The sequence below is a fragment of the Nycticebus coucang genome, chromosome 2, assembly GCF_027406575.1.
Source record: "Nycticebus coucang isolate mNycCou1 chromosome 2, mNycCou1.pri, whole genome shotgun sequence".
NCBI lineage: Eukaryota > Metazoa > Chordata > Mammalia > Primates > Lorisidae > Nycticebus > Nycticebus coucang.
The window spans coordinates 103058678-103085084 of NC_069781.1; the positions used below are offsets into that span (position 1 = coordinate 103058678).

General features: G+C 43.6%; 1 protein-coding gene across 1 annotated transcript; it reads left to right on the top strand.

Moving 5' to 3' along the window:
* The first annotated feature begins 20444 nt into the window (after positions 1-20444).
* LOC128598013 (spermatogenesis-associated protein 31E1-like) lies at positions 20445-21337 on the top strand. Its single transcript, XM_053608337.1, has 2 exons — positions 20445-20951; positions 20984-21337. The coding sequence occupies exons 1-2, from the start codon at positions 20445-20447 to the stop codon at positions 21335-21337; spliced, it is 861 nt and encodes a 286-aa protein (XP_053464312.1).
* Positions 21338-26407: the final 5070 nt, after the last annotated feature.

Sequence of the window (26407 nt, forward strand, 5' to 3'; positions counted from 1 at the left end):
TGGCAACTGAAACAGGAGGAATCTGACTATACCCCAGATTCAGTGCACTTAATCCTGCAACAGGATTAAATGATATAATTTTAACTTGGTCAGGAGGTGAAGTGGTCTGGTTTACCTCATTTCCGATGAGCGACACAAGGATGCATCCTAGCTAGGCTGCTTTCTGGACCCCAAGGAGTGTTGGTTATTTCTGTTGATGCTTGGTAAATTGTAGCTTCTTCTATGTCACTATTTACAGGCCCTCTATTTTTCCAGCACATTGCTTCTCTGAGATTTCAGTAAATATGAAGTCTCATATTTACTACTTGGAGACACAGCAGCATAGTAATAGCTGAACTGACAATATTCATAGGTGAAGGGGGGAAAACATTGGTGTTTTATAGTGTTTTTTTTTTTGAGACAGTCTCGCTTTGTCGCCCTCAGTAAAGTGCCATATCAGCTTCAAACTCTTGGGCTTGGGTGATTCTTTTGTCTCGGCCTCTCTGAGACTATAGGCGCCCGCCACAACACCTAGCCATTTTTAGAGATGGGTCTTGCTCTTGTTCAGGCTAGTCTTGAACTTCTGAATTCAGGCAATCCACTGGCCTTGGCCTCCCAAAGTGCTAGGCTTATCGGTGTGAGCCATCACACCCTGTCCCTTTTATAGAAAAACTTTCATTTTAAGAATACTATGCCTTAAAAAGAAAAAAAATACTGTGTCTTGTCTTTGGGCTGCGCCATATACTGAGGGTGGCAGGTTTGAAACCTGCCCTGGCCAAACTGCAACATTAAGAAAATGTGGCCGGCGCCTGTAGTCCCAGCTACTCAGGAGGCTGAGGCAAGAGAATCGCCTAAGCCCAAAAGCTGGAGGTTGTCAGCTGTGATGCCACAGCACTGTACTAAGGGTGACAAAGTGAAACTCTTTCTCTAAAAAAAAAAAAAATACTATGTTTTGCCTTCTACTGAGTAAAATAAGGAGCTTGTATGAGAGAAATATGAAAACAGGAAGAAGAAATACCTGAGTTAATTTACCTTTCACCAGGAGATATTAGCCTATGCTGTAAGAACACCTAAAATTGTTGATTATTGAGAATAATGTTTCTCTGCAGACAACTGAGAATGATCCAATTATTCTCCCCTTTACAGTGTGGATCAGCTCATCTGCCAGACAGTTTTCTTTTTGATTTCTGATTCATGAATGCTAGAACAGATCCTGTACTTCAAAACTACACATACAACAAAATGTGATTGGGATGTTTCCTTTATTTTAACAACCATGCTCTTTTTTTTATTTTTTTGTCTCCATTGATTTTTAATTTTATTGTATGTATTTTGTGTAAGCCACTTAAATAACTTGGAACAAAATATAGAGTTTGTAACAAATGTAAAACCACTTTATTCGGTGAAATAAATGAAATTATTCAAGTAAAAAAAAAAAAAAGTCACCTATTTAGAGAAGCTTTCCAAGCCCAGGCAGTGTAGTGATAGGACTGTTTGATTGGGGCCTGTCACACTCACCAGACTCTGAGCCCCATGTGGGCACGACCCAGGGCCTAGGGGAATGCAAGGCACAGGGTGGGTCTCAGGGCCTCTAGTTCAAGGAATAAGTACATGAATGAAGAAATGTGATTCTGTGCCCTGTGAGGACCCTGTGACATTGTGATAGAAAACTATGTGGCTCCAAATTGTTGTAAATTCCATTCTAGAGTGTGATCATAGCTTCACTTTTTGAAAATACAATAGTAGGTATCTTTTTTTTTTCCTTTTGTCAAACAGAAGAGCAGTTTTCTCCTAACTGTGAATCTGGACTTCTCTGTCACAAGAGAGGAAACTATCTGGTAATTTCTAAATCATAGGTTTTCCTTAGATTCTATTTCTTAAAATTTCAAAACTATTGAATCTGGAATCAGACTTCTGAAGGGGTTTGCGATTTCTGTAATTATTGTAATTGTTTTACAAGAAGACACTCAGCTTGGTCTTGTCCCATCACATCTGCAGAGAATGCCCCACCAGTCATCTGGGACTGATGGTGGGATCTAGAGATGGGTTTTCCTGGAACCCCAGGTGTATCCGCATTTACCAAGTTCATGAAAAACTCAGCCACGTCGAACTCCAGGAAGTCCTGCTCTAGGGCCAGACAGGGTGGATCTGGGATTTCATGGAGCCAGGACTCAGCCCTGAGTTAGAACAAGAACAGCTGACATTCACTCGCCAGCCCTTCATACTTCATGTGTTGCTCATAACACTGGGAACAAAGGATGAACATCATCATTGTCATTAAACATCTTCATTTATAAATGTGGGGAACCTCTGATGTCAAGGAACTGACCCAAAAGCCGTTGGCTGGGGGCCGGACCAGATTTCACACTATTCTGGTACGAAACTCTTGCTCTTTTCCCTCCACTTTGTTCCATCTGACATTCACCACTGCATTGTTAGAAGCAGTTAACACCCTTGACGGAGCATAAATAAAGATCCTCTGGTCACTTTTCACCATGGGCAAAGCCATGAAAAGTAGAAAGACATGTGGCTGTGACTCTAGGCCTTCTCTTGAGGTGGGACACTCAACGCTGGACAGCTCACTCTGCAGCTGCTCAGTCGCTGGGGGAATCTGCAACTGGTCACAAGCCTGAGAGGGGAGCACCTGATGAGCAAGACTGCCAGGCAACACAAAACCCAAATGTCCTGGGCCCACAGGCCAGTCTGTGCCTCCACTGTCGGGACTGCCCTGTGCAGACCCCGTCTGGGAGCTGGGCCTGTTCTGGTTTTCTGTGATGTTTTACTTAATCTTGGGGGGGGAGAGCTAAGATGCCTTCTGCCTCTGAGTGTAGCCTCGGGTAGGCTGGGTCCCCCAGGCTGCCTCTAATTTCTGCCTGTCCCCACCCCTTGATGGAGATCACGGTGAAGAATACACTAATCTCTGGCTGGAAGTGAGGCCGGAAATGCATAAGGCTCCTGCTGCAGGATCAGGAGCTGAGTAACCTCCTCCAGCTCTTGGCCCAAGAGGCAATAAAAGAGGCGCCTGCCATGAGGTCACCAGCCGAGCCCTCCTCACATCTGTCCCTCAGCACCACTCCATCCAGCCTTGGCTTCACTGAGTCGAAGGTTCCTCATGTCCCACGTTTCCTGTCTCCCCTTCAAGTTTCCCTATTTTCGTGTCTACAAAGCTGCCTTTCATCATTTCTGTGGCGTTTTCCCCTCCATGTGTCCTCTGTGACTCTCCCTCCTCTGCACTTGGCCGAGGCTCACTCCCCACAGTCAGCTGTCAGAATCCAACTACAGCAGAACACAATCACTTAGCTTTATTCACACAGCAATGCACACGAGCCCCACACTTCTGTTCTCTGTCTCCTGCAGGCTTTCTGGTGCTCCTTTGCTCAGAGAGGAAATCTTCTCAGGGTTCCTTCATCTGACCTCAGCAGTCTCACCTTCCACTGGACTCTGAAAAGACTTCGGGGAGAAAATATGGTTCACAATTGCTTGGGTTCTTTTCATGATTTCTGAAAATAACATCCCTCACCATCACCATAGTTATTAGTTAGCACTGATTTCCACTCTGATCCCAACTTATAAAATTATCTCTCCTGACACACAAATCTGGTTGTTGTATTTCTTCAAATTAATGGCTTTATTGTTGAATCTTAGTCTCCTTGAGAAGTTTCCACTGACTTCTGTGTTTTACCATCTGCACCTGCTCGTGGTTCCCTCCATGTGTGTATTTTTTGCCTCGTGACTACTCCTGAGGACACACGGTGTGGCACAGGTGTCAAGATCCCACTCTGGTTGGGGATCATAATCTCCCCAGAGGCACACAGGGCAGCTCTGGTTGCTCAGGCAGTTGTTCCTGTCTTTGACTTCTCCTTGCTTTTCAGGTAAAACCGATGCTCTTACAGAACCACCAATGGTTGGAGAGAAATGCTAATGACTTTTTGAGGGGATATTCTCATTAAGGGTAACCGATCCATTATCAGGTGTTTATTTATTTCCAGCACCTATAGTTTAAACCATTTTACTCATAAAATTATTCATGACCATGCATTTTGAAGTGCTCACTTAACAAACATCCTGATGTGGAACAAATGGAAAAGGCGAGAAAGTAGAGCCAAGGAAGAACAGCAGCCTGGCTGGGAAGCCATGGCACAGCTTACTTTAAGCTAATCTGGAAAAGCAGCTCTCCAGCTGTGAAGTCTGGCATTTTGCTGGGAATTAAATTTCTCCTAGCACACTAAGTATTAAGCAGAGAGAAGGCCTCCCGCACCTCTGGGGGTGACCATCCAGGGGATGTGGGAGGACCTGTGCCTTGTAGCAGTGACACAGTCTGCAGCTACTTCCTAAAGGTGACCTGTGAGCCCTGGTGACAGTGGGGGAAGTAGCTGTGCCAATGGGGACATGGGGCTCACCGACCTTCCATTATTTGGTGAGTATAAACCTGACTGCTTGGTACTTCAAAACCATAAACCAGAAGATGATTTATAGGGACTCGACATCTAGTTTAGAAGAACAGGCTTGGTGCCCGGAGCTCAGTGTTTAGGGCTCCAGCCACATACACTGAGGCTGGCGGGCTCAAACCCAGCCCAGGCCTGCTAAACAACGATGACAACTGCAACAACAAAACATAGCTGGGCATTGTGGGAAGCGCCTATAGTCCCAGCTACTGGGGAAGCTGAGGCAAGAGAATCGTTTAAGCCCAAGAGTTTGAGGTTGCTGTGAGCTGTGATGCCACAGCACTCTACTAAGAGTAACATAGTGAGAGGAGGAGGAGGAGGAGGAGAAGGGAGAAGGGAAAGAAGAAGAAGAGGAAGAAGAAAATAAAACTGGTTAGAGGCTTTTCCTTCTCCTTCCTTCCTACGCAGTCACTTTGGCAAAAGAGGCCTCGACTGTGCTGTTTGATTTGCTTCCATGGGGAAAGTCCTCGGGGAGCAACTTCCTCGTGGCTGTCTCAGTCTTACCTAGGAGTCTGTCCCAAAGTTGCACGCCATAGCTATAGAAAAATCTACTCAGAATATGTAGTGAGTTGGATTCATTTAGAAGTGAATCTTAAGTGGAAAGGGGCAACTAGAAAAGGAATAACATACTATCACTTGCAGTTTTATTTTTGGCCCAGATGTGTTTTAATTCAAATTACACTTTCCAGATTAGCATATAATATAGAAAGAACCTCAAACATTTCCATCATTGTCAGTCAAGAAGTATCCTGTTCAAACATGACTACTAACTGTAAGGATGTCTCATGTATTGCTGTGTAACAAATTACCCCCAAACTCCCCAGCTTAAAACACTGCCTCCTGCAGTCTTCTGCGGGGCAGGGATAGGAGAGCAGCTTAGCTGAGTGGTTCTTGCTCAGGGTCTCTCGTGAGGTTGCAGTCATAACATCAGTCAGGGCTGTCGGGGCCTGGTGGTTGGACTGGCTGGAGGATCCACTTGCATATTGGCAAGTTCATGTGACTGGCACGTTGTCACCGGTTGTTTGTACAAGGCTTCAAGACTCCCATGTTTCTCCACATGGCTGCTTGAATGTCTTCATGAAATGGCAGCTGACTCCCCACAGAGCAAATGTTCTCAGAGAGAGGGAAGTTGCATCCTTTTTATGACTTACGCAAACCTCTGTTCACCAGCTGTGAGTCACCACATATAGCCCATGTTCACGGGGAGGAAAACTGAAGTCCCCATTTTGAAGAGAGAAGTGCCAAATAATTTGTAGATGTTTTGAAAGCATCACGGTTATATGTTCATGCAAATGATTTTTAAACCATCATAAATTATTTTGAGGAACAGTTTATGTAAAGTAAAATTCATAAATCTTAAATGTAAGCACAGTGACTTTTTACATGAGTAAATACCTCTGTGATCATCACTTAGATCAAAATACAAAATATTTAGCCTCAGAAAGTTCCATCACATGTATCTCCTTGAATTTTCTATGTACATAATCATCACCTACACCTGAAGACAGATTTAATTTTGCTTTTTGTTTATTTTGTTTTTTAAGACAGAGTCTTGCTCTGTTGCCCCAGGTAGAGTGTAGTGACGTCATTTTAGGTCAGTGCAACCTCAAACTCCTGGGCTCAGCCTCCTGAGTAGCTAGGACGACAGGTGCGTACCATGATGCCCAGCTGATTTTTCTGTTTTTAGTAGAGATAGCATCTTACTCTTTCTCAGGCTCGTCTCAAATTCCTGAGTTCAAGTAATCTTTCCACTTCAGCCTCTCAGAGTGCTAGGATTATAGGCATGAGCCATCATGCCCAGCCAAGACAGTTTTAATTCTTCCTTTCTAATCTTTGTAACTTTTATTTACTTTTCTTGACTTATGGTACTATCTGGGATCCCCAGGACAAGGTGGAATAGACTGTGTGGCCATCCTTGTTTTGTTCTCAGCTTAGGGGAACACGTTCAGTACTTCATCAGATTTATCTGTGGGGTTTTTTACAGATAACTTTTGTCACATTGAGGATGCTCCCTTCTACTATTGTTATAAAGCTTTGGCAATACAAGTGTAAGTGGAATCACAATTCCTGATTTTTGCCTCATGACTATATAGTTTTAAGCATTAGCCAAGATATTGCCTTTAGCTGTAAGTGTCCCTTATCTTATTTACAAAAAAAAAAAAAAAAAATCATGGCTGGGCGCAGTGGCTCATGCCTGTGATCCTAGCACTCTGGGAAGCTGAGGCAGGTGGATTGCCTAAGCTCAGGAGTTCGAGACCAGCCCGAGCAAGAGCAAGACCCCATCTCTAAAAATAGCCGGGCATCATGGCAGGCACCTGTAGTCCTACCTCAGAGGGTGAGACAAGAAGACTACTTGAGCCCAAGAGTTTAAGGTTGCTGTGAGCTATGACGCCAAGGCACTCTACCAAGGGCAACAAAGACTCTATTTAAAAAAAAAAACAACCTAGAACCCAGGATCTGAAGGTTGCTATGAACTAGGCTGCCACCACAGCACTCCAGCGTGGGGCAAAAGAGTGAGACTCTGTCTCAACAAAACAAAACAACAATAACAACCACAAAACATACACACAAAAATAATACAAGCAAGAAACTTATTTTAAAAAGAAAATATGAATGGCAAACATGTATGAAAAGATCATAAACATAAGTAGTTATCAGGGAAAAGTAACTTTATTTTTCATACAACATTTTTGTCCATCAGTGCTTTGTTATGAATGTTCCCTCCCAAATTCATGTTGAAATTTAATTGCTATGGGAACAATATTAAGGAGTGGGACCTTCATGCAGTGATTAAGCCATGGGGGCTATACCGTCTTTTCTCCCTTTGTCTCCCTCCCTGTCCCTCGTCTTTGTCCCTCCCTCCCTGTCTCCCCTCTTTGTCCCTCTACCATATTATGATTCAGCAAGAAGTTCTTTTCAGGCTTTCAAGCTTGTACTTTCCAGCCTCCAGGACTATGAGCAAGAAATTTCTTGTCTTTATAATTATCTAGTTTCTAGCATTCTGGTATAGCAGCAAAAACAGACTAAAACAATCAGACAAAAATTATCTATGGTATAGCAATAGTGTAGGAAAATGGACAAACTAACCCATTTTGGTAGAACAATAAAGTAGGCACATCACTTCTTCTCAACGCTGATGTAGCAGTATCTTTTACAATGTCAAATATTTTAAGGACTTGGAATATACCTTTTTTTTTTTTTGAGACAGAGTCTCACTGTGTTGCACACAGTCAGAGTGTTGCACGCTTGATAGAGTGCTATGGCGTCACAGCTCACAGCAACCTCCAACTCTTGGGCTTAAGTGATTCTCCTGCCTCAGCCTCCCAAGTAGCTGGGACTACAGGTGCCCACCACAATGACTGGCTATTTTTTGTTGCAATCATTGTTGTTTAGCAGGCCCAGGCCAGGCTCGAACCCACCAGCCTCGGTATAAGTGGCTGGCACCCTACTTACTAAGCTATGGGCGCCACACTGACTTGGAATATTTTTGATCAAGGACTTCTACTTCCAGGAAATTATCCTACAGAAACATTCCTAAAAAGAGAATACAAATTCATATAAAAGAATGTGACTGCAGATCTGTTTGTAACATAAAAAAAAAAATTTATAAACAGTCCCAATGAGAATAAACTAAGAGAAAATAAATTATGGTACCATTATGCTCTAGAAGACTGTGCTGCCATTAACTGTAGTCAGGGTACGCTACTAAGTAAAAGAAAAAAATAAAAGAAACTTGCCATTATATTTCCAGGAGAGTAACTTTTTTGTTAAAATAAAAAGTTAATATCTATAAAAGAAATACTGTGGGACTATATGACATATTGCTGAAAGGGATTTTCTTTGAAGAAAGAAATTTCAAGGACCTTTTACTTTCTGCATAATAAATTTCTATACTATTTGTTTATATGATTCTGAGTCATACCTACAACAGAGAAAAACACAAGGGTAAAATGGTTTTGCTCAGAGTTTTTTAAAAACCTGAGAAAAGTTTTAAGTAAGCCACTGTGCTTGTCACATTCAGGAGTTTCTGGAGAGAGAACCTACTAGATGCAAACACAGTCAGTCAGACTGCAGCCCATCTACCTGCTCAACTGCTCTCCTGGCCCACGATCTCTGCCCACATAAGGCAACTGGTGACTAACCACCTGGAACTGGTGGGCACTAAACTCACAGGTTTGGTTCCTTATTTCAAGAAAGTTTTGATGAAGGACTACAGGACAGTTCTATCTGCTCCAGTTGTTGAGATTCCAAAAGCAGTCCCAGAAGCTCAACAAAAAGTCCCAATGAAAAATTCAAAGGAATTTTGTCAATAAAATTGAGATAAATTATGAACAGGCAAAGTTCTTACGACAGTCTTAAGATTCTAGTTAGCATTAATCTGTATTTCCCAACTTCCCACGTCCCAGGACACACAGAGAACAAGACTATTTGAGGGCACCCTGCTGTAATAGGCAGCTTGCCTCCAGCCCCAAGCCAGGTGGGCTGTGGGCATCAATGACACAGCACGTCTTGTCACCCAGTCTTGGCACATCCACCAGCAGGGTCTGGCACAGGGAGAGCATTTCCTTTAAAGGTTGCCTTCGAAAGTATTACTACATTCATTCAATAAGTATTTACTATGTACCTAACAGGAACTGAGCACGATGTTAAGTACCGCTGGCTCCTCCTACAGACTAGGGATAGTTTACAAGACTAGACAGGGAGAAAGACAAATTATATAATTGCAATACAGTGTAATTTGTGCCATACAAGGGAAGTATCAGGATTTTTATCGAGTCCCATGCTTGGGGAAGGGGTTTGGTCAATGACTACTACCCAGAGAAGAGATCCCTACACGGAAGGGTCTGGAATATTTCAGGTAGAGAAAACAGCAGGTACAAAGACCTACAGGCAAGAAACTATGTCAAAGTAGCAAAGCAGACTCTCTACCACACAAAGGAATGTGAGTGGGAGTTGATTTCATGGTTTTTATGGATTTATTTTGATACCTAAGGAATAAGATTGAGCAAAAAGCCAGTTAACAAAGGTTGCAAAAGTTTGTGCCTTCTTGCACTATAACCCATCAAATACAGCTACAAGACGGGTATTCAGCAGGAGAGGAAGAAACCTCTTAAAGATAAATCTATAAATATACACATTACTTTTGATTTGTAATTTCCATAAGTATATACACATAAGTACATACTTGAAGTTCAGTAACATTTTTGACAGACATTTACTATGAAAAAAGAACAAAACATTACCTATTTTTAAAGGTGAAGACTATTTAAACATATAACAGAATAGTCACAACATTTAAAGTAATGGGAAAGCAGAAGAACTCTCAGAGAATATGTGTTTTACATTCTTTAAAAAAAAAAGTTTAATTAGCTTAGAAATGAGCCCAAATATATACACTTTTCTTCTTTCTCTCACAGGGAAATAAACAGAACAAATGTTATAGAAGAAAGAAGCATAATTCATATTTACCTCTGAGCCAGTGAGTACGTGCCTGGCCCATTTTACTTCCCCACAACCTCTCTGGCCAATGGTTCTTATTAACTATAATTCTCGATTACAGAATCTTCTACAGAGGCAGGGTTTCTCCACCACACACTGAAGTGGCTGCTGTGACACGTGACTGTGCCATGCCCATGTCTGCATGCTGTGTCCTACAATACAGCACACACAAAGGTAAGAAAATGAGAAAACACAGTACTTGCCAAGTTTTAAGAGCCTCCATTTGAAGAAACAAAACATTGCTGCTTTAAGTTTAATCCTAAATTATCTAACTCCTCAAAGGAATTTAAACATATATACATTTATGAATAAAAGAATGTTAAAAAGAGAAATATCAAGTGTTGAAGTTCAAATGGGTGTTCAGAAAGAAAGTAGACACTGAAACGTGGCTGTCTGGTGGAACACAAGTAATGGGACTGCCTTCCCATCACACAGAGCTCAGTTTCCCACACACTGGCAAATGCGTCCGCATGGCCAGTCCTCACCACCTTCCTGTAAAGCAGAGGACAGCTGTCATTATTCACAGATGAGGATGCAGACACATAACCGTTCAATGAAAAATCCAAAGAAAATCTGCATTCCCAATTTATTTCCACACAATGCTGCTAATAATTCAAAACAATGTGCTTAAAGACAGCTAGACTGCATGGCCTTTGACAACCATTTGTTGAATAAAAGAATAAAGCACTCAATATGCTTAATAAAGGTGAAACAAAGATACATGCTATAACCCAATGATATACACGGTGAAGTGCCCGTGTCCTCACTGTGTAAGCTTCCAAGTGCACAGCATCCTCCTTCCATTATTCCCTCATGTTCCCTCCAGGAATTAGCTGATCCACCCCCTACACAGTCCTGGCTGTTGACTCTTGCTTGAGGGAGTCTTCTCACTCCACACGAACATATAGCTGCTTTCAACTTCCTTTATACTTTTCCCTTTCCCAACTTTTTGTCCAGAAAAATGTCCCTTCTTCCATGCACTTTCTATACCTACAGGTCAAAATAAGCCTCATTCAACTGATAAACATAGCTACATTGTAATATACTCATGTCAAAGAAAATGAAAATCAAGTGTGTTTTGTTGTGAGACAGGGTCTTACTCTGCTGCGCAGAGCTGGAGTGCAGTGGCATCATCACAGCTCATTGCAACCTCCAACTCCTGAATTCAAGTTATCCTCTTGCCTTAGCCTCCCAGTAGTCCTGGGACTACAGGCATATGCCACCAAGCCCAGCTAGTTTTTTGCACAGATAGATTCTCACTATGTTGCCCAGTCTGGTCTCAAACTCCCAGCCTGGTGTGATCCTCCCTCTTAGCCTCCCATAGTGCTGAGATTACGGGAGTGAGCCACCGTGCCTGGCCTGGACTCTCATTTTTAACTCTCAGTTCTAAGCCCAGACTCTTTCCATCACACATCCCTTTAAGTAGCCTAAATGTTTCTTTTTAAAGGACAAGGAAGATAATCTCATTGCAATCAACTATTGATAGGAGAGGCTAAAGATACAGGAATAGAAATGATAAATCAGAAGACCATAAACAGACATTCATATTGGTGGTCACTAACATTTGTGTATTACTTACTATGTGTCAGGCATTTGTCTGAATGCTTTACGTATTTGTCTCATTTAATCACTCGGTAATTCAACCAATATTTATTGGTCACCTATAATAAATGACTTCCACGTTCTAGATATTTGGAATGGTATCGGTAAATAAAATACATATTCTTGCTCTCACAGAGCTTTTAGTATTGCAGGGGAAATTGACAAAACACAATAAACACTAAGAAATATGTAAATTATATAATATGTTAGAGAAAAACAAATTCGATGAAAACAACAAGATTGGGGTTAAGGAGACTGGGAGGGCCATTGGTAGTCAGAGTATGCCTCACTGAGGTAATAGCTGAATAAGATGAAGAGGTGAGAGCATTAATCATGCAGATATTTGGAAAAAAGTGAGGCAAAGAGAACTGCCAGAGCCAACGTCCTGAGGTTGAAGTGTCCCTGGTGTGTTCAAAGAACAGCAAGGAGACATCTGGGACTGCCAGTATAGTGAGAGAGGAGGAGTCAGGACAGAGGGGAAAGGAGAACAGATGATGGAAGCCCAGGTCCTTTTAACAGTCCTCTGAGGTTGTTATCAGTACCAGTCTTGTTTTATAGATGAAATAACCAGGACACAAAAAAGAATTAAGTAATTTGCCCAAGCCCACATAACAAAACGGTAGGTCAGATTATAAACCAAAAAGACCATCGCTTTGGTGATTTAAAAACATGATCCCAAAGTCTTTGACACAGGTCCCATTAAGAACCTGGCCTCTACATTTACTAAATGTTCTAACACAATAACTAAGAAAATCCCAGGAAGGCTATGTTAACCAGTGTGATGAAAATGTGTCAAATGGTCTATAAAACTAGTGTATGGTGCCCCATGATCGCATTAATGTACACAGCTATGATTTAATAAAAAAAAAGAACCTGCTCTCTTCCCCTTGAATCTGGGTAGGCTTATGACTGCTTTAGCCAAGACAGAATGGCAGAGGTAAAATGACATGATTTCTGAAGCTAGGTCATAAAAGGCAGGAAGCTTCTGCTTTGTTTGCTAAACAAAAAACACTTCTTCACCATACAAGAAGTGCAATCACTCTGGTATAGCCACTCAAACCAAGAGTCCCAGCTGAGCCCAGTCTTCTCACCACATCTGCCAAGGTGTCAGATATGTAAGCAAAGAACCTATGATGTAGGTCCTCCAGCTCAGCTGTTCAAATCCCTCCACTCTTTCAATACCCCTGCCCCCAAGGTCCTAGTTGTAGTAGATAAGCCAGCCCTGTCCAAATTCTTGACACACAATCTGTGAGCATAACAAAATGGCTGTTGTTTTACACTAAGTTGTGAAGTAGTTTGTCCCACAGCAATAATAAGAAGTATGGAATAAGCAGGAAATAAATGTTAAGAATCTAAGATGAGTAACCAGGAGTAGGGAAAAATGTTGGAATATACCACATTATGGGGAATGTTCTTTATTGTTGACTATCTCAAATGTCTAGATGACGATCTTCTCTTGATGACTTCAGAGAGAAAAATGTAAGCTCCTTAACCCACTCCTTTACTAAACGTAATACACGCCTGCAGTTACCACTGGTAGGCCTAGCATAGGTAAGGGCTGGGAAAGAGGGGGCAGGCAGGGGCTAAGAAATGGAGAACAGGCTGGGGCTAACAAAGGGAGGACAGGCAGGGGCTAAGAAATGGAGGAAAGAGGTGTTCAAATTATGCTGTCAAAAACAGCCTCAAATGCCTTCAAGACACCAGCCACAGTTCAAATTATCCCTCTGGATAGTGAACTGTAAGCCTAAAGGTCTGCTCCTCTCCAGAATTCCTATTCAGGAATCTGCTGTGTGGACAATGCAGTCATAAATGTCTGACTTATAATGAGCATGGTTAAGTTGAACCTTATTCAGATTTCATATTCAAATCTATCAATACACATTTTCAAGTAAAATGCCCATGACACAAACCCCACAATATTTAGGGTCTATCCAAAATCAACTGCCTAACTACAGGTGTCCCAAAAAGCACCATACATAGGCAAAATTGTGTGACAGCAGGTATCTTGGACTTTTCACCATGATTGGGAGAGAAGACTCCATGTGTGTAGAAAGAGGAGGCCAACACATAGAGAGTGTTTTGTAAATATTTGTTTAAATTTTAAAATGAATATTATGTAAATAAAGGTACATTAGCTAAAATTTTCCATTTACCTATGTATGGTAACTTTGAGACACCCTCCCATATTAACAAGAAATACAGACAAAACTCTTGCTTTGTTTGAGCTTCACATTTGAATTCAAAGATCACACAGAAACACTGTCTTCCCTAGGTTCCCGGAGCATACATTAGACTAACCATGGCTGAACAGCTTTGCTGGCTACAATGCAGGCTTAAAGAACTCCAAGTTGAAGAGAGCACAGTGGCGATGGGAAAGGGTTGTGTACCCGTGGTGCCACATTGTGCGCTCGACGACATGGCCGACTTCGACGCCCCGCGCCCGCTCCTGGAGCAGATAAACTCTGATAAGAGGCGGAGCAAGATGGCGGCCGAGTAACAGCTTCCTTGCATCTGGGCACCGTGAGTCTGGGGAGATAGGACTCCAAGCATCTCTGGCTGGTGGAATCTGCCTATCATCACCCCTGTGAGGATACAGGGAGTCAGTGAGAGACTTCTGGACCCCAAGAGGAGGACTAAAACAGTGGAAAAATGGCAAGTGGTCACGTGTGTTCAATCCATCTAAACCCACCTGCAACTTCCACAGGCACGAGAACTTAAAGAGCAAGAGGAAGTGAAAGGAAAATTAGGGCAAGGAAACAGATAAAAGAAATCACTCATGAGGAAGAATCAGCAGAAAACTCCAGGCAACATGAAGAACCAGTCCAGAACAACCCCGCCAAGGGACCATGAGGTAGCTACTGCAGAGGATTCCACCTATAAAGAAATGTTAGGAATGACAGAAAGGGAATTTAGAATACACATGTTGAAAACAATGAAAGAAATGATGGAAACAATGAAGGAAACTGCTAATAAAGTGGAAAATAACCAAAAGGAAATCCAAAAACAGAATCAAATAAGAGATGAACGATATGAAGAATATAGCAGAGCTGAAGGAAATAAAACAGTCAATTAGGGAACTTAAAGATGCAATGGAAAGTATCAGCAACAGGTTAGACCATGCAGAAGAAAGAATTTCAGAGGTAGAAGACAAAGTTCTTGAGATAAATCAGATAGTAAAAGAGGCAGAAAAGAAGAGAGAGAAAGCAGAATGTTCACTGTCAGAATTATGGGACTTTATGAAACGTTCCAACATATGAGTTATAGGAATTCCAGAAGGGGAAGAAGAATGCCCCAGAGGAATGGAAGCCATACTAGAGAATATTATAACAGAAAATTTCCCAAATATCACCAAAGATTCTGACACACTGCTTTCAGAGGGATATCAGACCCCAGGTCGCCTCAACTCTAACCGAGCTTCTCCAAGACACATTGTGATGAACCTGTCCAGTCAAGACAAAAGAAAAGATTCTGCAAGCTGCCAGGAGTAAGCGCCAATTGACCTACAGGGCCAAATCCATCAGAGTGACTGCAGACTTCTCTAATGAAACTTTCCAAGCAAGAAGACAATGGTCATCTACCTTTAATCTACTTAAACAGAACAATTTCCAGCCCAGAATTCTGTACTCTGCTAAGCTAAGCTTCAAAATTGATGGAGAAATCAAATCATTTACGGATATACAAACATTGAGGAAATTCACCACAACAAGACCAGCTCTCCCGGAAATACTTCAACCTGTTCTGCACACTGACCACCACAATGGATCAGCAGCAAAGTAAGAACTCAGAAATTAAAGGACAGAACCTAACCTCCACACTGATGCAAAAGATAAAACTAAGCAATGGACTCTCACAAAATAAGATGAATAGAATACTACCACACTTATCAATTATCTCAATAAATGTTAATGGCTTGAATTCCCCACTGAAGAGACATAGATTGGCTGACTGGATTAAAAAACACAAGCCATCCATTTGCTGTCTGCAAGAAACACACCTGGCTTCAAAAGACAAATTAAAGCTCCGAGTCAAGGGTTGGAAGACAATTTTTCGGGCAAATGAAATTCAGAAGAAAAGAGGAGTGGCAATCTTATTTTCAGATACATGTGGATTTAAAGCAACTAAAGTCAAAAAAGACAAAGATGGTCACTTTATATTGGTCAAGAGAAAAATACAAGAAGACGTTTCAATTCTAAATATTTATGCACCCAATTTAAATGCTCCCAGATTCTTGAAACAGACCTTACTCAGTCTGAGCAATATGATATCTGATAATACCATAATAACAGGGGACTTTAACACTCCTCTTACAGAGCTGGACAGATCCTCTAAACAGAAATTCAACAAAGATATAGGGTGGCGCCTTTGGCTCAAGGAGTAGGGCACCGGTCTCATATGCCGGAGGTGGCGGGTTCAAACCTAGCCCCGGCCAAAAACAAAAACAAAGATATAAGAGATTTAAATGAGACCCTAGAACAACTGTGCTTGATAGATGCATATAGAACACTCCATCCCCAAGATAAAGAATATACATTCTTCTCATCACCCCATGGAATATTCTACAAAATTGATCATATCCTGGGACACAAAATAAATATCAACAGAATCAAAAGAATTGAAATTTTACCTTGTATCTTCTCAGACCATAAGACACTAAAAGTGGAACTCAACTCTAGCAAAAATGCTCGACCCCACACAAAGGCATGGAAATTAAACAATCTTCTGTTGAATAACAGATGGGTGCAGGAAAAAATAAAACAGGAAATCATTAACTTCCTTGAGCATAACAACAATGAAGACACAAGCTACCAAAACCTGTGGGATAATGCAAAAGCAGTTTTGAGAGGAAAATTCATCGCTTTAGATGCCTACATTAGAAAAACAGAAAGAGAGCGCACAACAATCTCACAAGCCATCTTATGCAATTAGAAAAAGGAGAACAATCAAAGCCTAAACTCAGTAGAAGAAAAGAAATATCCAAAATCAAATCAGATATCAATGAAATTAAAAACAAAAGAATCAATCATTCAGAAAATTAATGAAACAAGGAGTTGGTTTTTTGAAAAAATAAAATAGATAAACCATAGGTCAGACTAACGAGAAATAGAAAAGTAAAATCTCTAGTAACCTCAATCAGAAATGATAAAGGGGAAATAACAACTGATCCCACAGAGATACAAGAGATCATCTCTGAATACTACCAGAAACTGTATACCAAGAAATTTGACAATGTGAAGGAAATGGATCAATATTTGGAATCACACCCTCTCCCTAGACTCAGCCAGGAAGAAATAGAGCTCCTGAACAGACCAATTTCAAGCACTGAAATCAAAGAAACAATAAAAAATCTTCCAATCAAAAAATGCCCTGGTCCAGATGGCTTCACACCAGAATTCTATCAAACCTTCAAGGAAGAGCTTATTCCTGTACTGCAGAAATTATTCCAAAAAATTGAGGAAGAAGGAATCTTCCCCAACACATTCTATGAAGCAAACATCACTCTGATACCAAAACCAGGAAAAGACCCAAACAAAAAGGAGAATTTCAGACCAATCTCACTCATGAATATAGATGCAAAAATTCTCAACAAAATCCTAGCCAATAGACTACAGCTTATCATCAAAAAAGTTATTCATCATGATCAAGTAGGCTTCATCCGAGGGATGCAAGGCTGGTTTAACATACGCAAGTCCATAAATGTTATCCACCATATTAACAGAGGCAAAAATAAAGATCACATGATCCTCTCAATAGATGCAGAAAAAGCATTTGATAAAATCCAGCATCCTTTTCTAATTAGAACACTGAAGAGTATAGGCATAGGTGGCACATTTCTAAAACTGATTGAAGCTATCTATGACAAACCCACAGCCAATATTTTACTGAATGGAGTAAAACTGAAAGCTTTTCCTCTTAGAACTGGAACCAGACAAGGTTGTCCTCTGTCACCTTTACTATTCAACGTAGTGCTGGAAGTTCTAGCCAATACAATTAGGCAAGACAAGGAAATAAAGGGAATGCAAATGGGAGCAGAGGAGGTCAAACTCTCCCTCTTTGCTGACGACATGATCTTATACTTAGAGAACCCCAAAGACTCAACCACAAGACTCCTAGAAGTCATCAAAAAATACAGTAATGTTTCAGGATATAAAATCAATGTCCACAAGTCAGTAGCCTTTGTATACACCAATAACAGTCAAGATGAGAAGCTAATTACACTTTTACACTGCTGGTGGGACTGCAAACTAGTACAACCTTTCTGGAAGGAAGTCTGGAGAAACCTCAAAGCACTCAAGCTAGATCTCCCATTCGATCCTGCAATCCCATTACTGGGCATCTACCCACAAGGAAAAAAATCCTTTTATCATAAGGACACTTGTACTAGACTGTTTATTGCAGCTCAATTTACAATCGCCAAAATGTGGAAACAGCCTAAATGCCCACCAACCTAGGAATGGATTAACAAGCTGTGGTATATGTATACCATGGAATACTATTCAGCCATTAAAAAAAGTGGAGACTTTACATCCTTCGTATTAACCTGGATGGAAGTGGAAGACATTATTCTTAGTAAAGCATCACAAGAATGGAGAAGCATGAATCCTATGTACTCAATTTTGATATGAGGACAATTAATGACAATTAAGGTTATGAGGGGGGAAGCAGAAAGAGGGATGGAGGGAGGGGGTGGGGCCTTGGTGTGTGTCACACTTTATGGGAGCAAGACATGATTGCAAGAGGGACTTTACCTAACAATTGCAATCAGTGTAACCTGGCTTATTGTACCCTCAATGAATCCCCAACAATTAAAAAAAAAAAGAACTCCAAGTTGAAGAAAAGTTGGGCTCCAAAAAGAAAAATATTTTTCTTCCACTACAAATTTCCCCCCTCCGCATTACTCTGTACAGGCAGGTGCGCACGGACAGCACAAACCCCTTGTCACTCTTCTCACACCAACTCCGCCCCCACATTCTTTAACCTCGTGGGTAAGCTAAGACATACAAGATTCCCAACTAAGAAATGTATTTTCTCCTTCAGATTTTATTTGAAATTTTAACATAGGTCTGAGTCAATACTCTTTGAGAGTAAAGATAAAAGATATTAGTAATTTGGCCTGGTGTGGTGGTTCAGGCCTGTAATCCCAGCACACTGACGGGCTGAGACGGGAGGACAGCTTGAAGTCAGGAGGTCTACTGCAGCCGGAGCAAGAGCCGGACTCCATCTCTTCTAGAAATAGTAACAATTTTTTAGACATAGTGGGGTATGCCTGTAGTTCCAGCTACTCAGGAGGCTGAAGCGGAAGGATCATTTGGGACCAGGGGTTGGAGGTTGCAGTGAGCCTTGATGATGTTACTGCACTCAGCTCAGGTGGCAGAGAAAGACTCTGCCTCAAAAAAAGAAACCCGAACACCTAAAAAAACAGTAAATTTGTGGAGAAGTGAGAAGACAAAGGAGTGTATGGGAGCAACTTGGGGCAAGGCAAAGAACTGGCAGATAAAAGTCTAGTTAGTCAAGAAGTTTGTTAACATAGATTCCTCTGGTCCCATCTCCAGGCTGAGGAGGTCTAACGCCATCTCCACTGGTTACCCTTTCTTCTCCCTGCTGGAGGGAGGGCCCCTTCTGTTTTTATTAAATCTATGCCCTGCCTTTAGGCGATGGAGAAGGGCAGAGAGCTTTCCCGCTTCTGCAGCTCCACAGTCCTTCACGTTGTGGGAGGCATTGTCTGGCCTCTAACACGAGGCCCCACACAGACGGCCCTATTCTGCCTCTGCTCCTGCTCTAAACAGCATGGCCATGGGGACAGGTCCTCAGAGGTACAAAGTCACGTCTGGCTTATTTATGTAGATGGAAGGTACTTAGGCACATCAATTGTCCTCAACGCATGACTCTCCAGTCCTGTCCCCTCTCCCTTCTCTCTTCTAGTCCCTCTTACTCAAGTCAATGCTGGGCCCTCCCCTCCTTTAGTCTCCAGACTGCCACATCTGAACCCTGTGTTTTTGGCCTACTCAGCTTCCTGCTGACACCCCTGTTCTAGTCAGATTGCCTACTTCTGTTGTTGCACTTCTGTGAATAATACTCTAACTATCAAAAATATGGTCACTACTCTCTACTCATCCACATTAGTCAAGAGTCCACTAAAGTCCCTCAGGTCTATGAAATCTTTTCCCACATCAATTTGCACTGTTCTTTTTTAAAAATTATCAATTGCCCTGCATACTTGAGCATCTGAAAGTTTAATCAGCCTATTTAAATTGAAACTAAATATCATAGCGCTACTGTAGCCTATGCCTCCTGTCTCCTGCAGCCTCCTGGAGAAGCTGTCTGACAAGGAGGGCTCTCAGCAGCTCTCACGGGGAGGTGTACAAACCAGTGCCTGCCAGAGCCTGCAAGCCATGTGGGAAAAGTGTGGAGGGTGCTTCTCTTGCCATCTCATCTCCGTTGGCTCACCCCACTACTCTGATCCTTACCTTCCACTTACGGCCTCCACTCTGTCAGTCCAACCTCAAAAGGCCAATTCGACTTAAAGAAAAGCACCCCTACCCACACAGGCATAATTCTAGAGAGCTCACCTCCAGGTTACTTTATTTGATGCCCCCTGTGTGGGCCATCTCAGGCCTTGAAGGCACCATTTTATTCCTCTCCCAGTGGTGGTCAGCTGCCAAATCCCTGTTCTTCCCCATGTTGCCACACAGCAAATCTCAAAGCCTCAGTTCCACCATCCACCAGAGGCTTGGGTCTGGGGAGCCCTCATATAGGCACACAGAGGCTGGTGGCCCTGCTTTCCTCAGCCCTGATGTCCAGAATCTTCTTAATAACTTCATAACCAAGCAAGCAGGACTGAAGTTGTAGAGGGAGAAAGGAAAGGAAGGATCACTTCTAAAATAAATGAGTTCAGATTACCCCTGGGGTTCTCTGGGGAGTATGTTAAAGTCACTGGGTGAGGATCAGAACACTACAACCCTGCACCCCTTTGGGAACATGAAAGACAAACCAGAGCAGCTGCCTGGTCCTCAGGACAGATTTCCAGGGTGGGGTCAGTGTCAGGCAGAAGACAAGCATTGGGCCTCCTGGCCCTCCCGGCTGCCTGAGCTTGCAGGTGAGTGCAGCAAGGATGTACAGAAGATGGGGTCCAGGTCCTCAGAAAGATTCTCTCAGGAGGACTCCGAAAGGGGCAAAGAAGACAAGGACCCGCTCAGGGATCCAGGACAAGATCTGAACAGGGTCCCAGAAGATCCCTGCAGAAGTTCAAGAAATATCTCAGTGAACACTCAGGTGGATCAGGAGGGGGCAGATAGTGACTTTGTCAGGCTCCAGAGGTGTAAATCAGGAAATTACCTACCCAGGAGCCCAGAGCAGCAACGTGTTGATAACACTGTGAAATCGCATCTGGACCAAATGTTGGGGGAGACGAGCAAGGGCATGGTCCCTATGTGTGCACACGCACACGCGCACACACACACATGCACGCGCATCAGTCCTGGCTTACTGCCAGCCATGCTGTTCCCAAGTCTGACACCCAGACAAAATCCAGAGACCAAGCACTCTCAAGCGGTCAGAAATGTCATGTAAACAACTCCCAGGGGCTTTTCTTCCTTGATCCATGCATTCAGCAGGTTCTAGAAATAACATATGATAAGGTTTCAGTGAGGCACAGGTGGGGTTCAACCCTCCAGTTCCTGGAGCCCATAACGCTCAAGTCTCAACCTCCACCACTTACACCCTCCACCATTCCCTCCTTAGACTTCAGTGACTGCGGGGACAAATCTACAGGCAAGTTTGCCAATTACTTGGGAGACATCCTTGAAAAGGTGTAAGAAGGAAGGTGGTAATAGAAAAGTCAGTTCTCGCTTTGACTGGTTTTGTCTGTACCCCCTCACCAAACTCCAACGGGAAATTGTGGGAGGAAGATAGGTTGAGCTCTCAGCAGGATGCCCCACCTCAATCCTGGGGTATCCAGGGGAAAGCCAGGCAGACAGGCAATCCCTGGGAGCTCATCAAAACCACAGAAGACAGGCGCACGGCCTTCAGACATATGAAAAAATGCTCATCATCTTTAATCATCAGAGAAATGCAAATCAAAACTACTTTGAGATATCATCTAACTCCAATGAGACTAGCCTATATCACAAAATCTCAAGACCAGAGATGTTGGCGTGGATGCGAAGAAAAGGGAACACTTCTGCACTGCTGGTGGGAATGCAAATTAATACATTCCTTTTGGAAAGATATATGGAGAACACTCAGAGATCTAAAAATAGATCTGCCATTCAATCCTGTAATTCCTCTGCTGGGCATATACCCAGAAGACCAAAAATCACAACATAACAAAGATATTTGTACCAGAATCTTTATTGCAGCCCAATTCATAATAGCTAAGTCATGGAAAAAGCCCAAGTGCCCATCGATCCACGAATGGATTAATAAATTGTGGTATATGTATACCATGGAATACTATGCAGCCTTAAAGAAAGATGGAGACTTTACCTCTTTCATGTTTACATGGATGGAGCTGGAACATATTCTTCTTAGTAAAGTATCCCAAGAATGGAAGAAAAAATACCCAATGTACACAGCCCTACTATGAAACTAATTTGGGACTCTCACATGAAAGCTATAACCCAGCTACAACTTAACAATAGGGGGAAGTGGGAAAGGGGGGGGAGAGGGAGGGGAATCGGTGGGATCACACCTGTGGTGCGTATTACAGGGGTATTTGCGAAACTTGGTAAATGTAGAATGTAAATGTTTTGGCACAGTAACTGAGATAACGCCGGAAAGGCTATGTTAACCACTGTGATAAAAATGTGTCAAATGGTTTATGAAGTGAGTGTATGATGCCCCATAATCATATCATTGTATACAGTTATGATTTAATAAAAAAATAAATAAATAAATAAAAAGATTATTTTGTAAAATAAAAATTTTGATATACATAAAAAAAAAAAAACACAGACGATGAAAAGAGCCCTGAGGCCCCTAGACAGACCCGACTAGGTCTATGTATTTGAGAGTCAATAAGGGGGAAGGATTAAACTCTGAACTTTTGATACGTAGTTAGATTAGGAAACCTGGTTTACTTCCCCTGCTGGATAGAACTAGCTTCTCCCTCCCCTTTTTGAAATAAACCATCGGTTGTCTGGTCTGTTTGCAACATCCTGCCATTTACCCAGCCTCTCTCTCTCTTTCTTATCTTCCTAGGGACTTGGGATTCTTTCAACCCAATCTTTTGGCAGTTTTACATTTTGTATATACACCTTTATTGGAAATCAGTAAAAGCCTTCTGAAGAGGCCAGAGAGGGGCTACATTTTCTACACTTACTCAGCCTGAGTTAATGTAAGCCTTCTTCAGCATTCTCAGACATTGTTTTAAACTGGCATGAGTTATTTATTTTCAGCGCAGTTTTTCCAACCAGCTTTCAAACCAGGTCAGGGATTGTACACAAAGACCCCCAACAGTGAATATGACTTCCGGATCCCTGGAAATCAGTGAAAGCTCCTTACACTCTGCGATTTCTGTTACCCAGGATCCAGGAGAGTTCTGTGCCTCCCAGTAATAAATTGGGTACTTGCAGACAAAACCTGATTTTTCTCATGTTAGCACATCTGCAATATGGTAATTCCCATTGAAGGTGTTCATTAGAGGTGGCTTCTGACTGTGGGCTGCTGGGACACAGGGAGGGGCCTGAGTCTACTCTCCCTTAGGGCAGCTTCTAGAAGGGAGGGGCAGGAAGGAGGCTGACAGGTGCTTGCAGACCCACCATCTCCCTGGGGTCCCTCACTGACCTTGTTTTCATAACCTGGTCATTAAAAAGAGCCTTTGTGACTGTCAGGACTGGCAAACACTACAGAGACCCACTCCAAGACCAGGCACACCCCACCTTTCTCCACTTTCCCTCTGCTGTGAACTTCATGAGGTTGCAAAGGTGGCATAAGCTAGATTCCTGCAGGGCCCCATTGATTCCGGTAAGAAATGTGTATTTTTCTTTTTCTTTCTTTCTTTTTTTTTGAGACAGAGTCTCACTATGTCACCCTTGGTAGAGTGCTGTGGTGTCACAGCTCACAGCAACCTCAAACTGGGAGGTGGGTGTACAGAGGCCTCTTGGGAGAGAAATTCCTCTCAGGCTCCAGGACTGTGGGAGCCAAGCAGCCTCACACACTCCATGGTGAGCCAGGAAGTTTCAGGATGGGGAGCTGAGTTCAAGGGTGGAGAGATCTGCCCTCTCTTCCCCAGCTCTCATGGTGGGGAACAGACCCTGTGATAGAATCAGATGTACTGATCTGCCTAGGTAGAACTGACCCGCCCAAGAAGGATCGAGTACATGTCCCACCCAGGAAATAATGGAATGCACTAATCCCTGTACTCCTGATCCTTTAAATCCCCATCCACCGTAGCCCAAGTATGGAATTCTTTCCCAGTCAGGGATTTCACCCCAGCTGCACCCAGGTGTAATAAAGATCACATTGACCACACAGAACTGGGTCTCTGTTTTCCTTTCATTTCACGCCTTGGAATAATCTTTCATCTTTGGGCCTGTAACCTCTCATCCTGCCCACAATCCCCTCCCTGCCTTACTTAAAGCTGGGGCAGAGACGGGCCCTGCCAGCCCCTCTGGGCTCAGCCTTGGTGACAGGACATGCCCCTCCTGGCCTATGCCTTCCTCTCCCTGAGAACTGCGGCCAAGACAGGACCAGTGTGAGTGGGTGCAGAAGGAGGTACCAGGGCTGTGACCATTCTCCATAGCCACCCAGCTTCCTCTCTGGAGTGACCACATGCACCAGAGCCAAGTGATGGTGGTACATGGAGGACAACGTGGGGTATAGGAGAAGAATTGGAGAGGCGGGACCCGGGAAGGGAGCAGAGTGCATCCAGCTCCCTAAGCGGTGACCACCCAGTGCAGCTGCGGGCAGGTGATAACGAAGGAGCCTAATGTCAGGAGGCTGGACCAGAGAGCACAAAGCTGTTGCACAAAGGTGGCTTTCCCATGGTGTATGTGACCAGCTTGCCTGCCATCCCTCTGGAATTCCAGAGAGTCCAATCAGATGATCAGCAGAAAAGCCAGGGCTGTGATGCCCATGGGATGACAGCCTGGTGACCATTACAGACACGTGGCCCCAGGGCTGCTGTTGGGGATGGGGTGCTGGAACATGAAAGAGCAGGTTGCTGATGGAGCTGGCCCTGGCCTGGCCAGGGATGGGGCAGTCTCCAGGGGAAACAGCAGGAAAGGGTCCCCAGGACCCTTGGAAGACTGGGGCTGAGCTATGACCCCAGAGACTCCCCCTCCAGAGACCTGTGACAGAGACCATCACAGGGCCTGCTTACCAGTCCCCCAAGGGACCTCTGACAGAGACAGACATTGACAGACCCTAGTAGTGACCTCTGACAGAGACCCCCACTGACAATACCACAGAGACCTGGGACAGATTGCCCCTGGAGAGACTCCTAAAAGTGAGTGACCTCTGACTGAGAGTACCACAGAGATTTCTGACTGAGACTCACACTGAGATACCTCTACTTAAATCTCAGACAGATCTCATATGAGACCCCACAGAGACCTCTGGAGACCTCTGACTGAGAGCCCCAAAGTGTGTTTAACAGAATCCTGCACTGAGGCCTCAGACAGACATACACAACATATGCTTCAGGGGCATGTTGTCTTGAAAAAGACATCTGGACAATGAGCTGGAGAACCCTTTGCAGCTAATGGAAAAGTATGCAAAATTGACAAGTTAATGTTATTAATGGCAAGTTGATCCAAACAGCTAAAATATGAAGGACTTATTTACAGAAATATATTGTGCAAAGTCAAAACATATCAGTGTACTGTAAAAGTTCCCAATTCTGTACATACACGCTTCTTCTAAATATTCTTATTTTGGGAGGTGGCGCAAGATGGCGGCCAAGTAACAGCTTCCCTGCAACTGGGCACAGTGAGTCTGGGGAGATAAGACTCCAGGCATCTCTGGCTGGTGGGATCTGCCTATAATCATCCCTTTGAGGATACAGGGAGTCAGAAAGGGACTTCTGGACCCCAAAAGGAGGACAAAAACAGTGGAAAGCTTGCAAGTGGTTGCATGTGTTCGATCTACCTAATCCCGCCGGCAGCCGTAAGTACAAGCAGCACTGAGACTGCAAACTGGAAAGGCGTTCCTTGGGAACTGTTTCAGTGTTTTTGGACTTGGCACTCAGTTGAACTTCCTTGGGGAGAGCTTGAGCAGGAGAACAGAGAACTTTGGGCATTGTCTAGGGCCCCAGACTGAGCCTCTGAGTCAGATGGAGCTAATAGTGTTTGGCTGTGGGCCGCAGGGAGCCATTGTAAGAGAACTGCCCCAGCAAGCTCCGCCCTCAGGGTCACAGAGCAAGGATCGGGCGGGAGCTAGTAACCTATTGACTGAGCAGCCTGAAGGCGGGGACTGAGCTGCCTTACAGCCTTAACCCTCAGGGGTAGAGTGAGACTGGTTTTGGCACACTGGAGCCTTGGGCTATTGCCCTGGGTAGAATGCCATGGTGTCACAGCTCATAGCAACCTCAAACTCCAGGGCTTGGCACCACCACGACCTACATAAAAGCTGCGATGCAACACTTGATCTACGACCTGCGCCCGCCGGGCCTCCGCATGACCTAACCAGAAACTGCGGGAGCTGCACAACCCTGCATCCTCCCTCCTGTACCCTCCCTGCCGCCACACCAGCCCACTCATCTGGCCAGGCACTCGGGTAGCCACATGCCCTCCGGAGCCCTCCCTGCCACTGCACAGAGCCCTCCTCCTGACCAGAGACAGCTGGAGCCTTGGGCTCTCTGTGCCAAAGTCACTGGGTGCCAGGCACTCCCAAAACCGTGCACACCACCTCCCACCCTGTTGCTGGATCTGGGTGTGTCACACTCT

Bases quoted from the DNA above. Each gene is read 5' to 3' on its own strand.
- LOC128598013 (XM_053608337.1), top strand. From the start codon at position 20,445: ATGTTAAAGTCACTGGGTGAGGATCAGAACACTACAACCCTGCACCCC. The intron at 20,952-20,983 runs ATGTGTGCACAC...GCACACACACAC, and splicing joins CGAGCAAGGGCATGGTCCCT to ATGCACGCGCATCAGTCCTG.